Source organism: Phacochoerus africanus, chromosome 1 (genome assembly GCF_016906955.1).
Source record: "Phacochoerus africanus isolate WHEZ1 chromosome 1, ROS_Pafr_v1, whole genome shotgun sequence".
Lineage (NCBI taxonomy): Eukaryota > Metazoa > Chordata > Mammalia > Artiodactyla > Suidae > Phacochoerus > Phacochoerus africanus.
Window position 1 is genome coordinate 83,811,330 of NC_062544.1, and position 20,416 is coordinate 83,831,745.

The 20,416-nt window shown below is 43.7% G+C and overlaps 1 protein-coding gene across 1 annotated transcript in view; it reads left to right on the plus strand.

Moving 5' to 3' along the window:
• The window catches only part of GALNT15 (polypeptide N-acetylgalactosaminyltransferase 15), a 38,704-nt gene extending 37,495 nt beyond the window's left edge, over window positions 1–1,209 (plus strand). Inside the window, 2 exon segments of the mRNA XM_047768781.1 lie at window positions 412–501; window positions 503–1,209. Of these exon segments, the coding sequence (XP_047624737.1) occupies window positions 412–501; window positions 503–667 (255 nt within the window). The 3' untranslated portion in view covers window positions 668–1,209.
• Window positions 1,210–20,416: the final 19,207 nt, after the last annotated feature.

The window sequence follows — 20,416 nt, forward strand, 5'->3', positions numbered from 1 at the left end:
GTACAAGTACAGTGATAACAATGCAATCTCTCTCATAAGCTTGATCCATAGTGTTCTGGATATCAGGCCTTTGCACTGTCTTCACACTTTAATTTTCATGGTCAACAATACAGTATAAAGACTGAACATGATCTTTACAATGGCATTTTGTTAGCCAGAACTCTCTAAGAAATGGCATAATTACCCAACCACAATAATAATAGAATTAATGACCCAAAGGCTCTGAATGATCTCTAAATTTTAGGGCCTCCTAAGCTATTATATATTAACTAAAATACTGTAGTCCCTTACCAGACCAGTTCATACCACCTCAGTTATTCTCTTAATGATTGATTAGCACAAATGGGTTTTTGCTAACTGCAGGGGACTGACCAGTTTTCTTTCTTCTTTATTTTTTCCCTCTCTTTTCAGAATGGAATGATTGTTCACATTCTTTCTGGGAGATGCATGGAAGCTGTGGGTCAGGAGAACAATAAAGACCTGTACTTGCGCGAGTGTGATGGAAAGGCCAGCCAGCTATGGCACTTTGACAATGTCAGCACTGTGGATGAACGATGAGTGCCATGTCAGAAGGGAGAGAGAAGTGGGGCCGCTGCAGTTCCACCCCAGCGAACCACAGCAGCCTGTGCCTTTCATGGAGCAGACCATGGTGTCTGTGCAGTGGTGAGAACAGAGACCAAAGCTCCTCAAATGAATATAGAAAGTCTTTCCTTCTGGCCCCTTATTTCATGGACCCCTGGCTGTTGAGGAAAAAAAACAAAACAAAACCATGGACCCGTTGTCTCATTGTCTTCATCACTAGGAGATGACCAATGCATAGTACAGAAGATTCTTGTATTGCTTTTTGTTTTTCCATTGAGCACTGAAAATTGCTTTTTTCTCTGATGAAGGAAAGAGGCCTGTTGACACCTTCAGGATACACAATTCCAATCCCTCAATTTATTTCAAATGGTCTTACCTTGAATTGTCTGGGTAGCTGACCATGAAAATTAAAGTGTGAAGAGAGTGCAAAGCCCTGACATCCAAAAACCTTTGGATCAGGCTTATGAGTCAGATTACATGTACATTGGTTGAGCCATAGCTCAGAGGAGAGAAGGGAAACAAGCTGCCAAGAGAAAAGTAGGGTGGGAGGGAGAATTGGCCCACTTCTTTAGCTCAGCCTAGCAGCTGAAAAGAGTCAGCAGACCTGGAATAAAAGGTTTTCCTATTTATGAGAACTTCCTTGGAAATTTCTACCTCCATTCACCCTGCCCTGGCCGCTCTCTAGCTTAATTAACCACAATCAGGTTTCATGCAACATGCTTCTCTTTAGTCATCGGTGTTGGGTCAGCTTAGACTGAACACTCCCACTACCAGAAGGGTGTACAGTTGAGAAACTCTTCTGATGCCCTGTAACAGGTTTTGCATTGGCTGGATCAGAACGAGACACCTTTGCAAAGAGGCAAACCTCACTGAAAGCAAAATGCCAGCATCTGGGCCAGAACTGTTATGAGAGGGAACTAGAATTGGGTGTTAATGTCCATGAGAGCTGACAGGGCTGTCTCAGTCCCAGATGTCTGGGACCCCCAGATATGCCCACCTCTGAACATTCAGCCATGGCAGATACAGAGCCCATGCTTGTGAAAGCTGGAAGCCTCTCTTACAGCCCACCTGGTTCGGCCATAAGAGTTGGGGGCTGGTTCTGCAATTAAGAAGACATTGTTGGAGTGCCCATTGTGGCTCAGTGGATTAAGAACACAATATAGTGTCCATGAGGATGGAGGTTTGATCCCTGGCCTCGCTCAGTGGGTTAAGGATCTGGCATTGCTGCAGGCTGCAGCATAGGTCACAGATGTAGCTCAGATCTGGTGTTGCTGTGGCTGTGGTGTAGGCCGGCAGCTGCAGCTCCAATTAGACCCCTGGCCTAGGAACTTCCATAAGCCGCAGGTGTGGCTATAAAAACAAACAAACAAAAAAAAGACATTGTCCGTGTCTCTTCCAAATGGAGCTCCCTCTCCACATGGTCAACTTAGAAACCTCTCCTCAAAGACGTTGATCTCCTCTGGCTGTCTCAAATAAGAAACACTGAGTAGGAAGTGAGGGTTTCCAAACAATACACATCATCATTGTGCATCCCTTCTCTACCTGCTGAAGTCAATGGCCAATTGCATTTCTCCTTCCTCAGAACACACTCTGGACCTGGGCTAGGGGCCCTGGCCACACAGGGCTATCTATGTGTAAATTCATTAAAATTAAAGAAAGTTTAAATTCAGCTCCTCAGTAGTAATGGTCACATTTCAAGGACTCAATAGTCACTGTGTTGGCCAGCACAGATAACAGAACATTCCATCATTGTGGACAGGCTGACTGGATAGCACTGATCTAGAGAGATTTATCACCCCATTGAGAGAAGAGATCCAACCACAGTCTTCTTCCTTCAGACTTGTCTATATTAAACACGAACTCCCCTAACATCCTGAGGGTGAGACAGAGCTAAAAATTCTCAGATGGCAACCATGTAAAGGGTATTAATGGTTGAAAAATAAAAATTAAACAAGACCTCTATTTTTCTTTTCTTTTTTGGGGGGTCTTTTTGTCTTTCTAGGGCTGCACCCGAGGCATATGGAGATTCCCAGGCTAGGCGTCCAATCGGAATTGTACCCACTGGCCTGTGCCAGAGCCACAGCAGCAATGGGATCCAAGCCATGTCTGCGACCTACACCACAGCTCAGGGCAATGCCAGATCCTTAACCCACTGAGCGAGGCCAGGAATCGAACCTGTGTCCTCATGGATGCTAGTCAGGTTCGCTAACCACTGAGCCACGACAGGAACTCCAAGACCTCTATTTTTCAAATGAACTTTGTTATTGGCATTGTTTGTATTTGAAGTTGCTGGAATAAATTAATATAATTAAATAAAAGGCTGAATTCAATTGTATAAGTTGTGTTTGACAGTAATTAACAAAAGGACCCAGATGGCTTATTGCTTAATTGGTTGTACAAAGCGAGAATGTGGTGTTTCTTGCTTCCTTAAGCATCCCCATGATTTATTACTTTATTACAGAAATGGCTGTCAACTCAGTCCCTGGCTGGTACTTAAAGACCCTTAATTTAAGCAAAACAGATGCCTCCATTTAGTTCTAAAAGAAATTCAAGCTTCTCTTCCTCATAGAGTAACAGAGTGTTCAAATTCTCTTCTCTGTGGGTTCAGTTCTGATTTTATCCACAGCGATCACTTAAAAAGTAGAGAAAACTGGCAGCTGGAAGATTGTATTCCTAAGAGTTTCACTTGTACACCTGTGTTTTATGATTGGCCTTTATCCTTTGGGGTTTAAGACTGAATCTATCATTGCCTCCAATTTCGCCATCATTATCAAGTATCCCACTGTTTGGATAGAGAGAGGTATTCAGCCCACAGTCAAGAGCCCAACACTCTCTGTGCTATTTCACAATGAAAGCAGACGTCATCCTTGGAGGGACCTGGGTCTATTTCCTCTTGGGTCTCAATGCCATAGATCCCACTGGCCAACGTAGAATCCCAGCTCCTACAGATCAGTAAGGCACCCCTGGGTCTACAATGATGGTGCATGACTGTGCAAGAAACTGACATTATTAGAGGTCATGCACCCACCCCAAAGGGAGCCTTCCATTTTCCACTGAGAGGTCATGAAAAAGCTTCACCAGATCTGGATGTTGACATGGATTGCCTTAATGGACCCAACTTCATACATTATGTCCACTGCTTATGCTTATTCTTTAGCTCTGTTAAAAATGCAGCTTGTTTGGACTTTGCCATTTACAGCAATATGACTTGGAGGGCATCATACTAAATGAAATAAGTCAGACAAACATAAGTAGTGTATGATGGTGCTTACATGTGAAGTCCAAAAAATACAATGACTACCGGGTGTAAGATAGGCTCAAGGATGTATTGCACAACATGGGGAATAGAGCCAATACTTGGTAACAACTACAAATGGAAAGTAACCTTTAATATTGTATTAAAATTCTAAAAAAATTTAAATGCAACTTGTCTGGCCAAAGCCCAAATCACCTAAGTCCTGCCCAAATTATTCAAACACATTGACCTGGGCATATTCCAAATGATTATATTAAGTGCAATAGCCAAAGAGGTGATGTTTTCAGGATTTGAGAATCCTCTGCTATTTCTTTCCTCTTTTTTTTTTTTTTTTTTTTTTTTTTTGCTTTTTAGGGCCGCACCTGTGGCATATGGAGGTTCCCAGGCTAAGGGTCGAATCAGAGCTACAGCTGCTGGCCTACGCCACAGCCACAGCCACGCAGGATCCCAGCTGCATCTGCAACCTACACCACAGCTCATGGCAATGCCAAATAATTAACCCACTGGGCGAGGCCAGGGATCGAACCTGAAACCTCATGGTTACTAGTTGCATTCATTTCTGTTGTGCCACAATGGGAACTCCCTCCTCTGCTATTTCTAGTAACAGTCCCTCCTGTCTCCAATATCTTTGTAGTTTCAACCTCTTATTCTGTGAAATGTGCTTTTTAAGTATGGAAGTGTGTCCTAAGGCTTTTTTTTTTTTTTTTAATATTGTGAGGATCTTTGCTGGTTTAGTTCTTTCCACAGGACTGGAATGTCAATATTTTCTCATCACTAAAGTCTCTACATAGCAATGCACTGTGCCATCATGACATAAGCAGCCTGCCTGACTTGGCTGACAAACAGAGTCACCATAGTCACTTCTCTCTTAGGGTGAGAGTTGGCAAACTCAGCCCAAACAGATCAGATTCATGTTTGAAAATTAAAGTTTCTTCGAGTTCCTGTCATGGCTCAGCGGTTAACAAACCTGACTAGTATCCATGAGGATGTGGGTTTGATCCCTGGCCTCACTCAGTGGGTTAAGGATCTGGTGTTGTCATGAGCTATGGTGTAGATTGCAGATGTGGACTGGATCCCACGTTGCTGTGGCTGTGGCATAGGCCAGCGGCTGCAGCTCCCATTGGACTCTTACCCTGGGAACCTCCATATGTCGTGAGTGCGGCCCTAAAAAGACCAAAAAAAAAAAAAAAAAGAGAGAGAGAGAGAGAGAAAGAAGGAACAAAAATTAAAGTTTTCCAAGAATTCCTAAACCGTACAGCTAACGCACAGTCAACTGATAGTCCAGAACCCACGACAAATGCTGCAAGAAGAGGACACAGCCAGTTCAGCGGCAGTTCAGTCTTACAAAAGCCTCCTAACTTTACAGCAAAACGTGACCTGAGGGTAGGCCATCTTTACTTCATTGAGAGACCCTCAGAAGGCACTGCTGACCCCTCTCCTTTAGAAACAGACCAAGGCTGGCATTACTTAATGTTTTAATTAAATAAGATCTAGGAGAGCCCGAGAATCTGTTTTTAAAGTCTTGACCTGTCCAGATGCACCAGTGGCGACCCTGTTCAGAAGATGGAGTATCTGTTGCATGGGAGATGGGTAACTATTGGATTGTCCATCCAGCTCAATTCTTTAGCTATGGCCATGTGACCCCAAGGGCACCTCCTGTTCCTTCCTCAGGATTCTTTCATTCCATCCCCCGATTTGTTCTAGGGAGGACACTTGACTAATTGGATCAATCAGCACATTCACCCATAATTTTGTTACTGAGACTAAGAAGTTAGTCTCTCTAGCAGAGACTTAAGAAATAATGTAAGAATTTATGAAGACTGAACAAATCAATTAATTGCTCAAATTTTCAGCTATTCTCAGCCTTTTCTCCTGGAAGAACCTATAGTATAAAGGCACAGAAATACCATTCACAATGGACATAGGATGATAGGCTACCAGAGGTGCTGCTGGTAGTAGTGGGTATACGGACCTTGTCTTGAGGAGGAAGCTGAGGCCCGGGAAGGCAAGCAGCCCGATAGAGAGGATCTATATAGAGGCTTTATAAGGACCCTCAGAAGATGGTCCTCTGAAAATAGCCACATCTAACAGCCAAACATGAGACTCAATGATTGGAAAGCAAATCCTGCCAAAGTAAGATTGATTCTCTATCAAACAAACAAACAAACAATAGAAACAGAGTATGGCCAAGAGGAGTAGACTTGGGGCTGGGGGGGTGGAGGGAGGGGAGGGAGTGGGAGGGATGGACATTTTGGGAGTTTGGGGGATGCAAACTGCTGTATTTGGAATGAATAGGCAATGGGATCCTACTGTACAACACAGGGAAATGTGTGTGATTGGGTCACTTTGTTGTACAACAGAACTTGAGGAAACATTGTGTTGTTTTGTTTGTTTGTTTGTTTGTTTGTCTTTTTGCTATTTCGTGGGCCGCTCCCGCGGCATATGGAGGTTCCCAGGCTAGGGGTTGAATCGGAGCTGTAGCCACCAGCCTACGCCAGAGCCACAGCAACGCGGGATCCGAGCCTCGTCTGCAACCGACACCACAGCTCACGGCAACGCCGGATCCTTAACCCACTGAGCAAGGGCAGGGACCGAACCCGCAACCTCATGGTTCCTAGTCAGATTCGTTAACCACTGTGCCACGACGGGAACTCCTTGATGAAACATTGTAAATGAACTATACTTTAATACTAATAATAAATGGAAAATAAAATAAAACAGAAAAAAAAAGATTGATTCTCTCAATTCTTGAGTCCTGTGGGTAAAGTTAGAACACCATTAACTAAGATAGAGATGACAAATTCACCCTCCAACACCAGAGTCTGTACTGATGACACAGTGATCTGGCCCACCCCACCTCCTGCTGGTCTTACAGCTGCAGGAGTTCCTGAATAACATTCAAAGGTAAACAGCAGCATTTCTTTGAGAGTTTTTCTCAAAGATAAAGAAGGCCACTTTAGGAGTTCCCATTGTGGCTCAGTTGGTTAAGGACCCAACATAGTGTCCATGAGGATATGGGTTCAATCCCTGGCCTAGCTCAGTGGGTTAAGGATCCAGTGTTGCTGTGGTGGCATAAGTTGTAGATGCAGCTCAGACCTGGTGTGGCTGGAAACTTCCATATGCTGCAGGTGCAGCATTAAAAAGAAAAAAAAAAAAGGCCCTTTATGGAGTTCCCACGTGGCACAGTGGCTTAAGAATCCGACTGCCGTGGCTCAGGTCCCTTTATAGTGGCAACATTTGTACAGCTGCAACAGAGACAATGGGGCCAAAAAAACCATAAAATATTTACTATCTAGCCCCTTATAGAAGTTTTCTGACCCCTGCTCTAGGTCACAGTCAAATATAATTTTTCTTGGCCACACTGATGGCGTGCAGAAATTCTCTGGCCAGGGATCAAACCCATGCCACAGCAGGGGCAACAATGGACCCTTAACCCTGCTGAACCACCAGGAAACTCCTTCAAATATAATTTAAAATACTATATGACCTAAGTGAATTTTTCTAATTGGCACTATATGGTGGGGAATGGCTAAAATGGGTGTCTACTTTATCTATACCAATGTCACCCTCTTCCTGAGGGCCCAGTCTTACCGGATCCACCTGACCTACAAAGGCTGCTCTCTCCTTGCTCTGTCCCAGACATCAAGCTCAGCTCAGTTCCTTGATTCCCATTCTCCAACACAGGATGCAGTCAGTATGGAAGGTTTGGCTGAAAGTTTAGGGTGATGGAAGTAAGGCAAAGGACTTTAGATTGAGGACTAGACACCAAACTCTGAAAACCCCTCTGGTAACCCTTCCTACCCCCTCTAAGAATTTTTTTTTGACCATCTTGCTCTTTAGATCTTCACCATATTGTTTGGCTCATCTCCTTCCCAATATCCACTTCATATCTAAATCTCTCTCACTTTTTTCTGGAGAGCTCTCCTGCTCTCCACTCCTAACTAACATCCTCTAATACTCGTATGTACCAGTTACTGGAAAATGACACAAACTGGAAAATAACAAGACACAAACAGGAGGGGTCCAGCAAAGTAAAGGCATTCCCAGCACCAGCGCTGGAGGCCAGGCAGAGCTATGCAAGGCCAATGAACCTTACTCTCTGTGCTCCTAAGCCAACACAGGCCCATCAGACATTTTTTTAATTAAAGTATAATTGATTTACAATGTGGTGTTAATTTCTGATGTACAGCAAAGCGACTCAATTACATGTATATACATAAATGGATTCTTTTTCAGATTATTTTCCATTATGGTTGCTTATAAGATATTGACTCTCATTCTCTATGCTATAGAGTAGGTCCTTGTTATTTATCTGTCTTATATGTAGTAGTGTGTATATTTTTTCTTTTAGTTTTATTGAAGTATAGTTGATTGACAAAGTGGTGTTAATTTCTGCTATAAATTAACTCTCAGTTATACGCACACACACACACATATATCCTTATTTATATTCTTTTCCATTATGGTTTGTCACAGGATATTAAACATTGTTCCCTGCGCTATGCAGTAGGACCCTGTTGTTTGTCTTACGTATAATAGGGTGTATATGTTTTTATTTTATTGAAGTATAGTTGATTCATAGTGTTGTATTAATTTCTGCTGTATAGCAAAGTGATTCAGTTGTACATATATGTACATATATGTATTCTTTTTCATGTTATTTTCCACTATGGTTGATCACAGGATATTGAATATAGTTCTCTGTGCTCTTGCTGTTTACCCATTCTATCATCTATGTTCAGGGCTGCCCAGTCCCTCACGCCCCTCGAGTGTCAGGGTTGGCATATCCAAGACTGGCTCCTGATAAAACAAACAGCCCAATGTACCCGCCCCACACACTCATGGACAGTTCAGAGCTGTCTGACTCCATCTCTATTTTGCATACCATCACTTTACTCTCCATGCTTTTGAAATACCACACAATGATCATTACCCCATAAGTCAGTTTGAAACAAATTAATTTTAAAAATGGGTTTTATAATTCTTTTCACTCAGCTTTGCTTAAAATGTTAATAGGTTTTTTAGTTTCATCCCATATCAGAATTTTTTTGACATATTTACTTCCGAAGGTGGTGTATAGCTATTTCTTGCAGTTAATGTCAGCAACTATGGGAAGTTTCTCTAAGTCACAAGAATTCAATGTGGTTGCTGCTTTGGAAATAGTTTACCATTTTGAGTTATCTATGACTCATGCATTGCCAGGAAAAATATTAATGGGCAAATATGGGGATTGGGGGGCAGGAGAACTAAGAAAAGATGATGTCTCTCCATGATGCTGACCCCATTTGTCATCATCCAGTGAGACTTCACCAAGCACAGGAGACAGGCAGCTCCATAGCACTGGGCACCCAGGTGGAAGCCACAGGTGAGGCCTGTTGACTTCTACTTTGGAGAGATCTTGTTTTCCTCCATGTTGTTCAGAAGCTTAATATAACAGACGAATGAGGAGTTCCCATTGTGTCTCAGTGGTTAACGAACTGACTAGTATCCATGAGGACGTGGATTCAATCCCTGGCCTCAATCAGTGGGTTAAGGATCCGGCGTTGCCGTGAGCTGTGGTGTAGGTTGAAGACTCAACTTGGATCCTCAGTTGCTGTGGTTGCGGCATAGGCCAGTAACTATGGCTCCAATTCGACCCCTAGCCTGGAAACCTCCATATGCGAGGGGGGGGGTGGCCCTAGAAAAAAGACAAAAAAAAAAAACAAGAAAAAACCCAGAAGGATGAGAGGCCCTTATTTTTACCATCCATTGGAAATGTTATTTTCCTCTCCAGTCAACTCTTCAAGAACATCCTTGACCACTATCCATGACTTTGCACATGGCTCTAGGTGGTGGGTTGGTTTGCCTGGTGGTAGGGCTACTATTCTCCCTGAGGCTCCAACTCCTGACAATATCTCCTTCCAGATTGTTTGAGTGATGGCCTGCCCAGCTGGTCATCTCTCCAGCACCCTTCTCCAACCATCTGCTACATCTTTGCATTGCCTCCCTTCCCAGCTGGCCCTAGCCTAACAGGTGGGATTCAGAAGGAAACATGACACATGTTGTCTTAAGATGACCCTTGTCCTGGAGTTCCCATTGTGGCTCAGTGGTAAGAAACCTGACTAGTACTCATGAGGATGAGGGTTCAATCCCTGACTCTGCTCAGTGGGTTAAGAATCCGGCATTGCTATAAGCTGCGGTGTAGGTCACAGATGTGGTCTGGATCTGGTTGATGTGGCTGTGGCGTAGGATGGCAGCTGCAGCTCTCATTCGACCTCTAGCCTAGGAACTTCCTATGCCTCAGGTGCGGCCCTGAAAAGAAAAAGAAAAAAATGGCCATTGTCCTACCTTGCTATTCAATATGGCTCATGGAATTCTATCCCAGACTAAGCAGTAGGCTTTCTCTTCCAAGAGCCATGGTCCATACTTCCTTGTTTCCCCTTAGCACCTACCATTTGGGCTAGATGCTTGACTCCATGGATTCTATCATGGAGGAGAAAAAACTAGGAACTAGGGTAGAGATGAATGACATTTCAAGAGCTGGGAGAAAAAAAATCAAGCAGAAAAAACCTTGGACAAGAAGCAATAAGACCTCTGTGAACACACTTGAACCTACCATTGGAAACAATAGTGATAACAGCCACCAGTGTAAAGACTGAACCCAGCTCTTTACTCACATTATTTATTCTTCTTTTTCTCCTTCTCCTTCTTCTTTTGGCTATGCCCATGGCATGTAGAAGTTCCTGGGCCAGGGATCAAACTCATGACACAGCAGTGACTTGAGCCATAGCAGTGACAATGCCATATCCTTAACCCACTGCACCATAAAAGAACTCCTATTTCTTCTTATATTAACAATACACCAGAGAGGTAGGTACCATTATTACTCTCGTTTTATATTATCCCATTCTATAATTGAATAAAGTGAGGCTTACAAAAATAAAGCAATTTTCCCAAGGCCATACAGTAAGAAAGGGAAGTAGCTGGACCTAAAACTCAGGTTTTCCGAGGCTTTCGCTTTTAACCTCTACATTGTATTGCCTCCCAATGTTTGTGACAAGGACCTTACAAATGGGAATGATGCAAATAAGGGTCATGTTGTCTTAGGATCTGCCCAAATTTTATGCAGCTATTCAATGAGTTCAGAAAAACCAACCTCTAGGGCCTGAAGAAACAAAGATCTTCAGTTGTTTCACATGCCTGACTCAAATATAGGCAGTTCCCATTTAGCTCACAGACATTATTCATGAACAGGCTCCTTTTTTTGGTCTTTTTTTAGGGCTATATCCATGGCATATGGAGGTTCCCAGGATAGGGGTTGACTCAGAGCCACAGCAACACCAGATCTGAGCCATGTCTGTGACCTACACCACAGCTCACGGCAACGACAGATCCTTAACCCACTGAGTGAGGTCAGAGATTGAACATGTGTCCTCGTGGATACTACTCAGATTCCTTTCCACTGAGCCACGATGGGAACTCCCTCAACAGGCTCTTTTTAAACTTCCATCCACCATCCCTGTTGGCTTTTGATTCTGGTATCTCTTTGTGGTTACAGGATATCCATCATAACACCAAACATTACATCCAGAATCCCAGTTAGGTAGAGAGGAGGCCAAGGAAGGGAGCTCTCCTCTGGCATCTTTGTTGATAAAGAGAGAGCTTTTCCAGAAGCCCTGCACCCCCCCACCCCCACCCCCAGCAGACTGGTCCCACTGGCCAGAACTGTCACATGGTCACCTTTGGTAGCAAGAGAGGTTGGGAAGTGCTGGGGAAAGGAAGAGGAAAGGGCTGGATTCACTGCCACCCAGAACCTCATTGGGATTCTGCGAGCCTAGAAGATGGGAAGTTGACTGGTACAGGGCCAGTAATAGGATCTGCATCTCAGGGTGATGCCTGTCACAGGCAAGATGGGCCTCTGCTTCTATTCTGTATCATCATGAAATAAAAATTGCAGGACCCTGAGCCCATGACCTATAAATTCTGTGCTCACAACTCCTGGATATTATCCAGTCAGCTCCCGCCCCACCCCCAAGGTAGGGATCTTCCATTCCCCACAAAACCAGCTCAGTTATCTCAGTTTGAGGGTATGGGGAAGGCATTGCGTACCCACCATCTGGATCTCAGACTCCACCAATAGGGGTCCTCAGACAAGCAGAGAGGCAAAGGAGTTTTGATCTCTTTATGATAAACCTGAAAAATATTGTAACCCATAATCCTACACCATAAGGCTCTTTCCTTGATGCCTAGCTATTTGCTTTCTAAAAGAAACATAAAAAACAAGGAAGTATAACTTCTGAAAGTGCAAAGGGAACTTCCCCTGGGAATGACAGTGATTTTCTTCCTTTTTCATGTATCATATAGGAGTTTTGACATAGGAAGTCGTTTGGGGATTTTGCTTCAAATCCTCCGTTTCAGCCTGTTAAGCCCATCAGCTTCCTATAAGTGGGAGAAGTCATTACATGACAGGATCAAGGGGCCTCGGGATTTCCTCAGGGCTTTCTCGTTAGGCTGGTGCTTAAAACAAAAATCCCCCAGCCCTTTGGTCCTAATCCTTACATTCTTTGTCCAACTGGTAACCACAGAAGGTCCAGCATCTGGCTGACACCCATGAGGGGTGAATTGGAAAAGTGAAAGCCTTTCTGTGCTCTGACAGATTTCAATAGCTGAGCTTTAGGAGGCCTACAAAGCACAATGTTAAGCTTTCGAATGATATGATTGTTCTTAGCAACCCAGATTATAATGCTTTTTCCAGAGTGAATGACACTAGTCACTTTCCAAATTAAAAAACTAGGAATATTTCTTGAGCCTCTATTATGTACCAAGGACACTGCTAGGTCCTTGTCCCATGTGTTTTTGGAAGCTTAAGCTTTGATAACCTTGATGAGTCACCCAGGAATCAGAAAATTGCCAAACATCATCTTCAGCATGTATTATGTCAGCACAGGATCAGGTGGAGTTGCATGTGTACTCTCTGGTTTCTGGGAAGGCAGAGCTGCTTCAAAAACAATTCCACGAATATGTAAACGAATATGATTTTTAAGACATCGGCCAAGTGGGACACAAAATAGACTTAACATTTGTAAATAGTTATTTTGCCAAAATTTCCATGGCAACAAGCCCAGCATCCAGGGACCCTTCAAATAACTATTTCTGAAGTAATAATCTACCTATGTTTGGGTAATTAATTCCCAGGTGTCTCTCCAGCCTTGACTCCCTTCCCTTAACCTCAGGTTCACCCATTTAAGCCCCTCCAATCTTCCCTATAGTTCAAGTGATCTTGCTAAAATTCTCCCCTACTGGAATCCCTCCATGGCTCTCTATCATCTTCAGAATAATGCCCTGGTTCCTAACACAGCCTGCCTACAAGCTCCCTCCTAGCCTGAACTTCTCCCTTTGGACTCCCTCCTGCCACTCTTGAGACGTAATCCCTAATATAGCACTCTTTCTCTTGTCTCTGCTTTCGCCATGCTGTTCCCTCTGCCAAGAATGCCCTTTCCTCCTTTTACCAGATTGTTCTTAACTGCCAGCCAAGACAGTTCAGGCAGCATCTGAGCAACCCTGAGGCTGGACTAAGCACCCCTCTTCTGGGTTGCTGTGTATGTAGCTCTGCCTGAACATGGACCACTCAGCATTGAAATGATCATGCACGTCTCCTCCACTGGACTAAATAAATTTTGCCCATCTTTTTGCCCAGAGTCCCCAGCACAGTATCTGACTCTTGTTAGACACAAAATACATGCTTGTTGAACTTGAACCAAAGTGAAAACATTTTTGCATGTGTGCCTAGAGTCAAGTCGAGTGAAAACAAGAAAAGTTACAGAACTTCAATTTAGATGCCTGTGAGCTCCTAATTAGAGGTCAAGTTTAAGAGGACTTTGTTCTGGTCACTTTTCAGTCTTCTTTTAGGGAGGAGGCTAGGAGACAAGAATTCTCAATAAAGTAAATAATTTTTTTTTTCAGTTGCCCCAAGAGGCATATGGAAGTTCCTGGGCGAGGGGTCAAATCCCGGCCACATCTTCAACCTATACCACAGCTGTGGCAATGCTGGATCTTTAACCCACTGCACCACAGAGGGAACTCCTAAAACAGTTATTTATTTATTTATTTATTTATTTATGTCTTTTTGTCTTTTCTAGGGCCACACCTGCGGTATATGGATGTTCCCAGGCTAGGGGTCCAATCTGAGCTGTAGCTGCTGGCCTACGCCAGAGCCACAGCAACTCAGGATCCGAGCTACATCTGCGACCTACTCTGCAGCTCACAGCAATGCCAGATGCCCAACCTACGGAGTGAGGCCAGGGATTGAACCTGCCACCTCATGGCTACTAGTTGGGTTCATTAACCACTGAGCCACGATGGTAACTCCCTAAAACAATTTTTTAAAATTCACATCTAGTTCATTGAGATCAAAAGAAAAGTTTTTGCTAAAAGAGAATCATCTTTTAAAACAAAAAATACTGCATAAAAGATTGCAAATCATGTAAGCCAGAGTATGGGGCTGCAGAAATAGACTCTGCACACTTCATTATTCTAAATGAGACTGGAGTTTCCTGGTGGCCTAGCAGTTAAGCACCTGGTATTGTCACTGCTATGGCTCAGGTTTGATCATGGGCCTGGAAACTTCTGTATGCTGCAGGTGCAGCCACAAAATAAACATAAAAATAAAGGAGTTCCCGCTGTGGAGCAATAGGATTGGCGGCATCTCTGGAGTTCTGGGACACAGGTTTGATTCCCAGCCAGGAACAGTGGGTTAAGAATCTGGTGTAGGTCGAAGCTCTGTTCTGATCCCTGGCCCGGGAACTCCATGTGCTGTGGTATGGCCAAAAAAGAAAAAAAAAATTAAATAAATAAATAAGGAAATTAAGGAGGAACACTTCAAACCCTGAAAGTGATAGCCAGGAAAGATAACAGTGCAGAGTGACAAGCAGTAAGACTTCTGCCTCCTACACTGAAGGCATGACCTTCTACCTGGAGTCTGTGGGTTTCAGAGCCAACCTGGAGGTTTGGACACAGTGACGACACTGGTTGAATTTGGGAGAAGGGACACCAGTTACTTAAACATGGGAACAATAGATTCGTTATGGAGTGTGGGGTCTTTATACTGAAGCAGAACATATGTAGCAGTGATGGATTTGGTCTCCAAACTCAAATGCATGTCCATTTTGAACTCCCCCATGCTAGGTGGCTAAAACTTGGTCTGGGTGAGTGTAGAGCTCCTCCTCTGGGCAGGGTCTGGATTTTGGGGACTTGCACAGTGTGAGGCCACACGAGTGGCTTCTGACTCTTCCTCATTAATATTGGGAAGGTCCCTCCATACTCAGCTTTCTCTCAGCCATATTCATCCCCATTTGGGATCCAGAAATGATGCTGTTCCCTGAGCCCGTCTGAGTTCACAGGAGTCTTAGTGGGATGATCCTGTGCTCTTTATTATGTCCTGGCTCCTAGAAGTAGGAAGTCATTCCTTCTGCTGTCGCCTGCACGCACTGCACTGAGCACATGGAACACCCTCTGCCCACACTTACCCGGCAGCCACTTGGGCTTCCTGGCTAAGCTAATGCTGGGGAAATGCTGGGGTCTTGCCACCTCCTCAAGTCTTCCTAGGAAGCCACAGATTCACTCTGCACTTTGAAAGCTCTCTAACCCCCACCTGGGATCTGGGCTGGTCCAGCCTCCAATACTAGCATCCAAGGCCCTTGCATTTCTTCCAAATCCATCCCACCAGGAGCTGGGCTTGTTTGATCTCTGAGACAGTTGGGGTGAGGCCTGAGTGGAAGTTTCCCTCTGGCTCCTCAAGAGATCTTTAGAATAGGGGTGTATCTCCAAGTCCCCTGAGAACCTAAGCTTTCACATTCCCAATCTTTGCCTTTGAATGTTATTTTTCTCCCCAAGGCAGTAAATGCTACAGACCAAGTGGGGCCTGGACATCTGTATTTTAAAAGATCTCTAAGTGATTCTGACAAGTAGCCAGGATCAGGGGATTCTGAGACCCTTGAAATATAGCCTAATCCAGGTAATGCCCTTCATCCATTGCAAATGCCAGAAAAAAACCTAAACTTTATATTCTTCACAATGTGAAGGAAAACTGAGTGCTGGACTACTTGGGGTTCTTTGGCTTACAAGTAAAAGAAAACCTAACCCAAACTGGTTTAAGCAAAAGGGGAGAAATAACAGAGTTATGTAATTGGCAAGTCTGGGATAGTTTACCTTCAGGTCAAACTTGATCCAGGATTCAAAGGGGACACTACGATACATCACTATCTCTAAGATAGCCAGCTGATGGCTTTAGATTCCCCTGGTAGCTGCAAAAATTCCAGCTCTCACTTCCTCCCACTAGTGTTTCATTGCTGCATAACAAAGTATCCCTTAACTTAGGGCTTAAAACAACTACTTTGTTATGGCTCAGAGTTTTGTGGGTGAGGAGTTTGGACATGGCTCAACTAGGCAATTCCTCTGCTTCATGTGGCACCAGCTGGTGTCACTTGGTGGTATTCAGCTGGTGACTGCACTCACATACCCCACTCCTCTGCAGGAGTCTCTGACAGGCTGGCTCAGCTGGGTCCTCCCTTCCCCAGGAGTCTCAGGGCCTCTCTCATGGTCTCTGCAGCTGACTTGTCAGGTTTCTTACATGGAAGCTCAGAGTACCCAGAAACCAATAAAGAAGCTCAACACCAGATGCAGAGATAACAGTGTTGATGCTGCCTTCTCGCTCCCTTAACCACGTAAATCTAATCCTCTAATGATGCTTCATTCTCTACTGCTCAGGACTCCTCTTTTTTTCTGTGTTGAATCCTGACATATCATGGCTGAGTTCCTTGTTATCTTAACATTTCAATTTAGACAAGTTCCTCAGTTTTGGGTCATTTCTGATAGAACAAGAAATATGTGAGATTAAACTATTGTTGACTGAGTCCTTACTAGGCAAACACTGTGCTCACTGCTTTACATGTATTATGTCACTTAATCTCATCAAATGGTCCAAAGCCCTAATCCACACTGCTTCACTCTTGTCATCACCACAGTAGTTCAGAGATACCTGCTGGCTATAGTAATAGTCAAGTTCTGCCATTTGGGATTGTGGACTGGAACCCAATGCCCTTTGGGGTGACCCTATCCTGTCTTCATGGGAAAGGTCTGGAACACAAGAGGTGCCAATTAAGAGTTTGTTTCCCCTCTTCTGCACCCTCAATCTTGGCATCAGTCTTTGCCCAAAGCGTAAACTTTGGCTCTATCCAAGAACTCAGCTCCAAGTCCTTGGATCCTCACCTTGAAGTCTGACCCTAAGTCTTTGCCTAATGACTGGGTCCTGCCTACCTGTCTCAGTCCCAAATGTTAACCTGATGAAGCTGTGCCTGGGTCACTTCCTGGGATGCCTCACCTCTTTCTAGACAGCCACCACTATTTGAGAGTCACTTCATATGGGACCCTTCTCCCATCAAATACCCTTCATTTGCCAGGACCAAGATGACTGCTTCCATTTTAAGCATTTTGTGAACCAGGGGATAGTTTTTTTGTTTGTTTGCTTTTGTTTTTGTTTTTGTCTTTTTAGAGCCACACCCTGGGCATATGGAAGCTTCCAGGCTAGGTGTCGAATCAGAGCTACAGATGTCGGCATACATCACAGCCACAGCAATGCCAGATCTGAGCTGTGTCTGCTACCTACTCCACAGCTCACAGCAACACCAGATCCTTAACCCACTGATCGAGGTCAGGGATCAAACCTGCGTCCTCCTGGATACTGGTCAGGTTCGTTACCACTGAGCCATAATGGGAACTCCTAGGGGATAGTATTTTTAACTGTGATTAATTTTTCACGTATCCTTTGTTTTAAACCCTTAAAAAGGAATAATGTGTAAAATGGTCTCCCAGTCAAATACGTAATCACAAGCAACTTGCTTTGTAGAAAGTAGGGAATGACAGGCCTCCACAGAGTTAGAGAAATCCTAATTACTTATACCTGCAGAAACTGTCACTTTTTTAAGGTGTGTAATTAGTGGCCAAAGTGGATACTGGGAAAATGTGATTGTTTAAGCAGGGGGCACAGCTCAGGGGCTGCCCAGACTGGGGTTCTCCTAGTGGGGTCATTATCTCAGCATGGGTTTTGCAGTCCCAAAGTCTGATTGCATGCCTGGACACAAAGCGGGTGGCCGAGTGCCCACATTCCCATTCCACATGCATACAAAGTGTGACCATTGAAAAAACTGGATCCTTCTTACTTTGTGATTACGCATTTTCTTATTCAGCTGAGTCCAGAGGCTCTCAGCTTAGGCTGCACATTAGAATAACCAGGGAAATTAGAATCACCAGGGAAATTACAAATCCTGATGCCAAGGGTCAAGCTGCACCTCGACCAATTAAATCAGCCACGCTTGCGCAGTATGAGTTTAAAATCTCCTTGGGTGACTCCAGGGAGCTGCCAAGCTTGAACACCAATGGGCTTCAAACCTCAGCTGCATGCAACCACCTGGAGGTCTTGTCAAAGGATAGGGGGGAGGATGTCCAATACGTTACACTTTTCATATTTATTCTAATAATGCTGTCAATGCTTAAAACAGTAAATTCCAGGGAGTTCCCGTCATGGCGCAGTGGTTAACGAATCCGACTAAGAACCATGAGGTTGCGGGTTCGGTCCCTGCCCTCGCTCAGTGGGTTAAGGCTCCAGCGTTGCCGTGAGCTGTGGTGTAGGCCGGTGGCTACACCTCTGATTAGACGCTAGCCTGGGAACCTCCATATGCTGCAGGAAGCAGCAAAAGCAAAAAAAAAAAAAAAAAAAAAAAAAAAGCCAAACAAACCCCAAAACCAAAAAAAAAAAAAAACCACAGTGAATTTCTTTCTGCTTTAGAATAGATAACTGCCAACCCTCACTCCTGACACATGACGGGGGCATTATACTAAATGTTTTAATCATTAGCTCATTTAATCATTTTTGCAAGGCTGTTTCATTCTCATCCTTCAGGCCTCAGAAAAGTTGCCTTCCATCTGCCCTTTATGAAGGCACCTGTTGCTGTTATTCTGTACCACATCCTGCGGTTTGTTTTTTCTTGGGCCCTAACATTAGCCTGTTCTTTCCCTCTCTTTTTTATTTTTTATTTTTTTCATTTGGCCTTGCTCATGGCATGCAGAAGTTCCTGATCCAGAGGCTGAACTTGCACCACAGCAGTGACTTGAGCCACAGCAGTGCCAACGCCGTGACCCTTAAGCGCTAAGTCAGCAGGGGACTCCCAACATGTTCTCTTGTTTATTTCCTCTCTTCTAGTTGCAATTAAGCTTCCTAATGGCATAAACCTGCTTGTCTTCTTCACTTAGTGCCTAGTATGTGGGAAGAACTGCACAGACCCATATGGAATGAATGAATCCACAGAACAACCCTTGGAAAAAAAGGTACTATCATGGTCTGTATTTCACAGACCAAGACTTAGAGATATACAAAGATTAAGAAACTTGTTCAAGGAGTTCAGCAGTAATGAACCTGACTGGTATCCATGAGGATGCCGGTTCGTTCCCTGGCCTTGCTCAGTGAGTTGGGGATCTGGCATCGCCATGATCTGTGTAGGCTGAGAGCTGCAGCTCTGATTCAACTGGGAACTTCCATATGCTGTGGATGTGGCCTGGAAAAAAAAGAAAGAAAGAAATTAATTAGAGATCACAGTGGAAGAACTGAGATTAAAACTGTGTCCTGAACAGAGCTGGGCTTTCAAACTATTAATTAAGTCCTTTTATTTTATTTATTTATTTATTTGTCTTTTAGGTCTGCACCCGTGGCATATGGAGATTCCCAGGCTAGGGGTCTAATAGCTGTAGTTGCTGGCCTGTGTCACAGTCACACCAATAGGGGATATGAGTCATGTCTTCAACCTACACCACAGCTCATGGCAACACCAGATCCTTAACCCACTGAGCTAGGCCAGGGATCGAACTCAAGTCTTCATGGATACTAGTTGGGTTTGTTAACCACTGAGCCATGATGGGAACTCCAAGTCCTTTTAAATTTATTTTTTTATTGACATACAATTGATTTATAATGTGTTAATTTCTGCTGTACAGAAAAGTGATGCAGTTATATACATTCTTTTTAAAAATATATATATTTTTATATATACATTCTTTTTAAAAATTCTTTTCCATTATGGTTTATCACAGGAAATTGACTATAATTCTCTGTTGTATATAGAAGGATCTTGTTGTATATCCATTCTATATGTAACATATAACAATTTGCCTCTGCTAATCCCCAAATATTATTCCATCCCTCTCTCACCCCTCTCCTCCTTGACAACCAATGTTCTCATGTTTATGGGACAGTTTCTGTTCTATAGATAGGTTCATTTTTGTCATTTTTTAGATTCCACATATAATTGATATCATATGGTATTTGCCTTTCTCTTTTGGATTTCCTTTACTTAGTATGATAATCTCTAGTTCCATCCATGTTGCTGCAGATGGCATTATTTCATTTTTTTATGGCTGAGTAATATTCTATTTTATATGTGTACCACATCTTCTTTATCCATTCATTTGGCAATGGACATTTAGGTTGTTCCATGCCTTGGCTATTGTGAATAGTACTGATATGAGCATAGGGGTGCATGGTATCTTTTT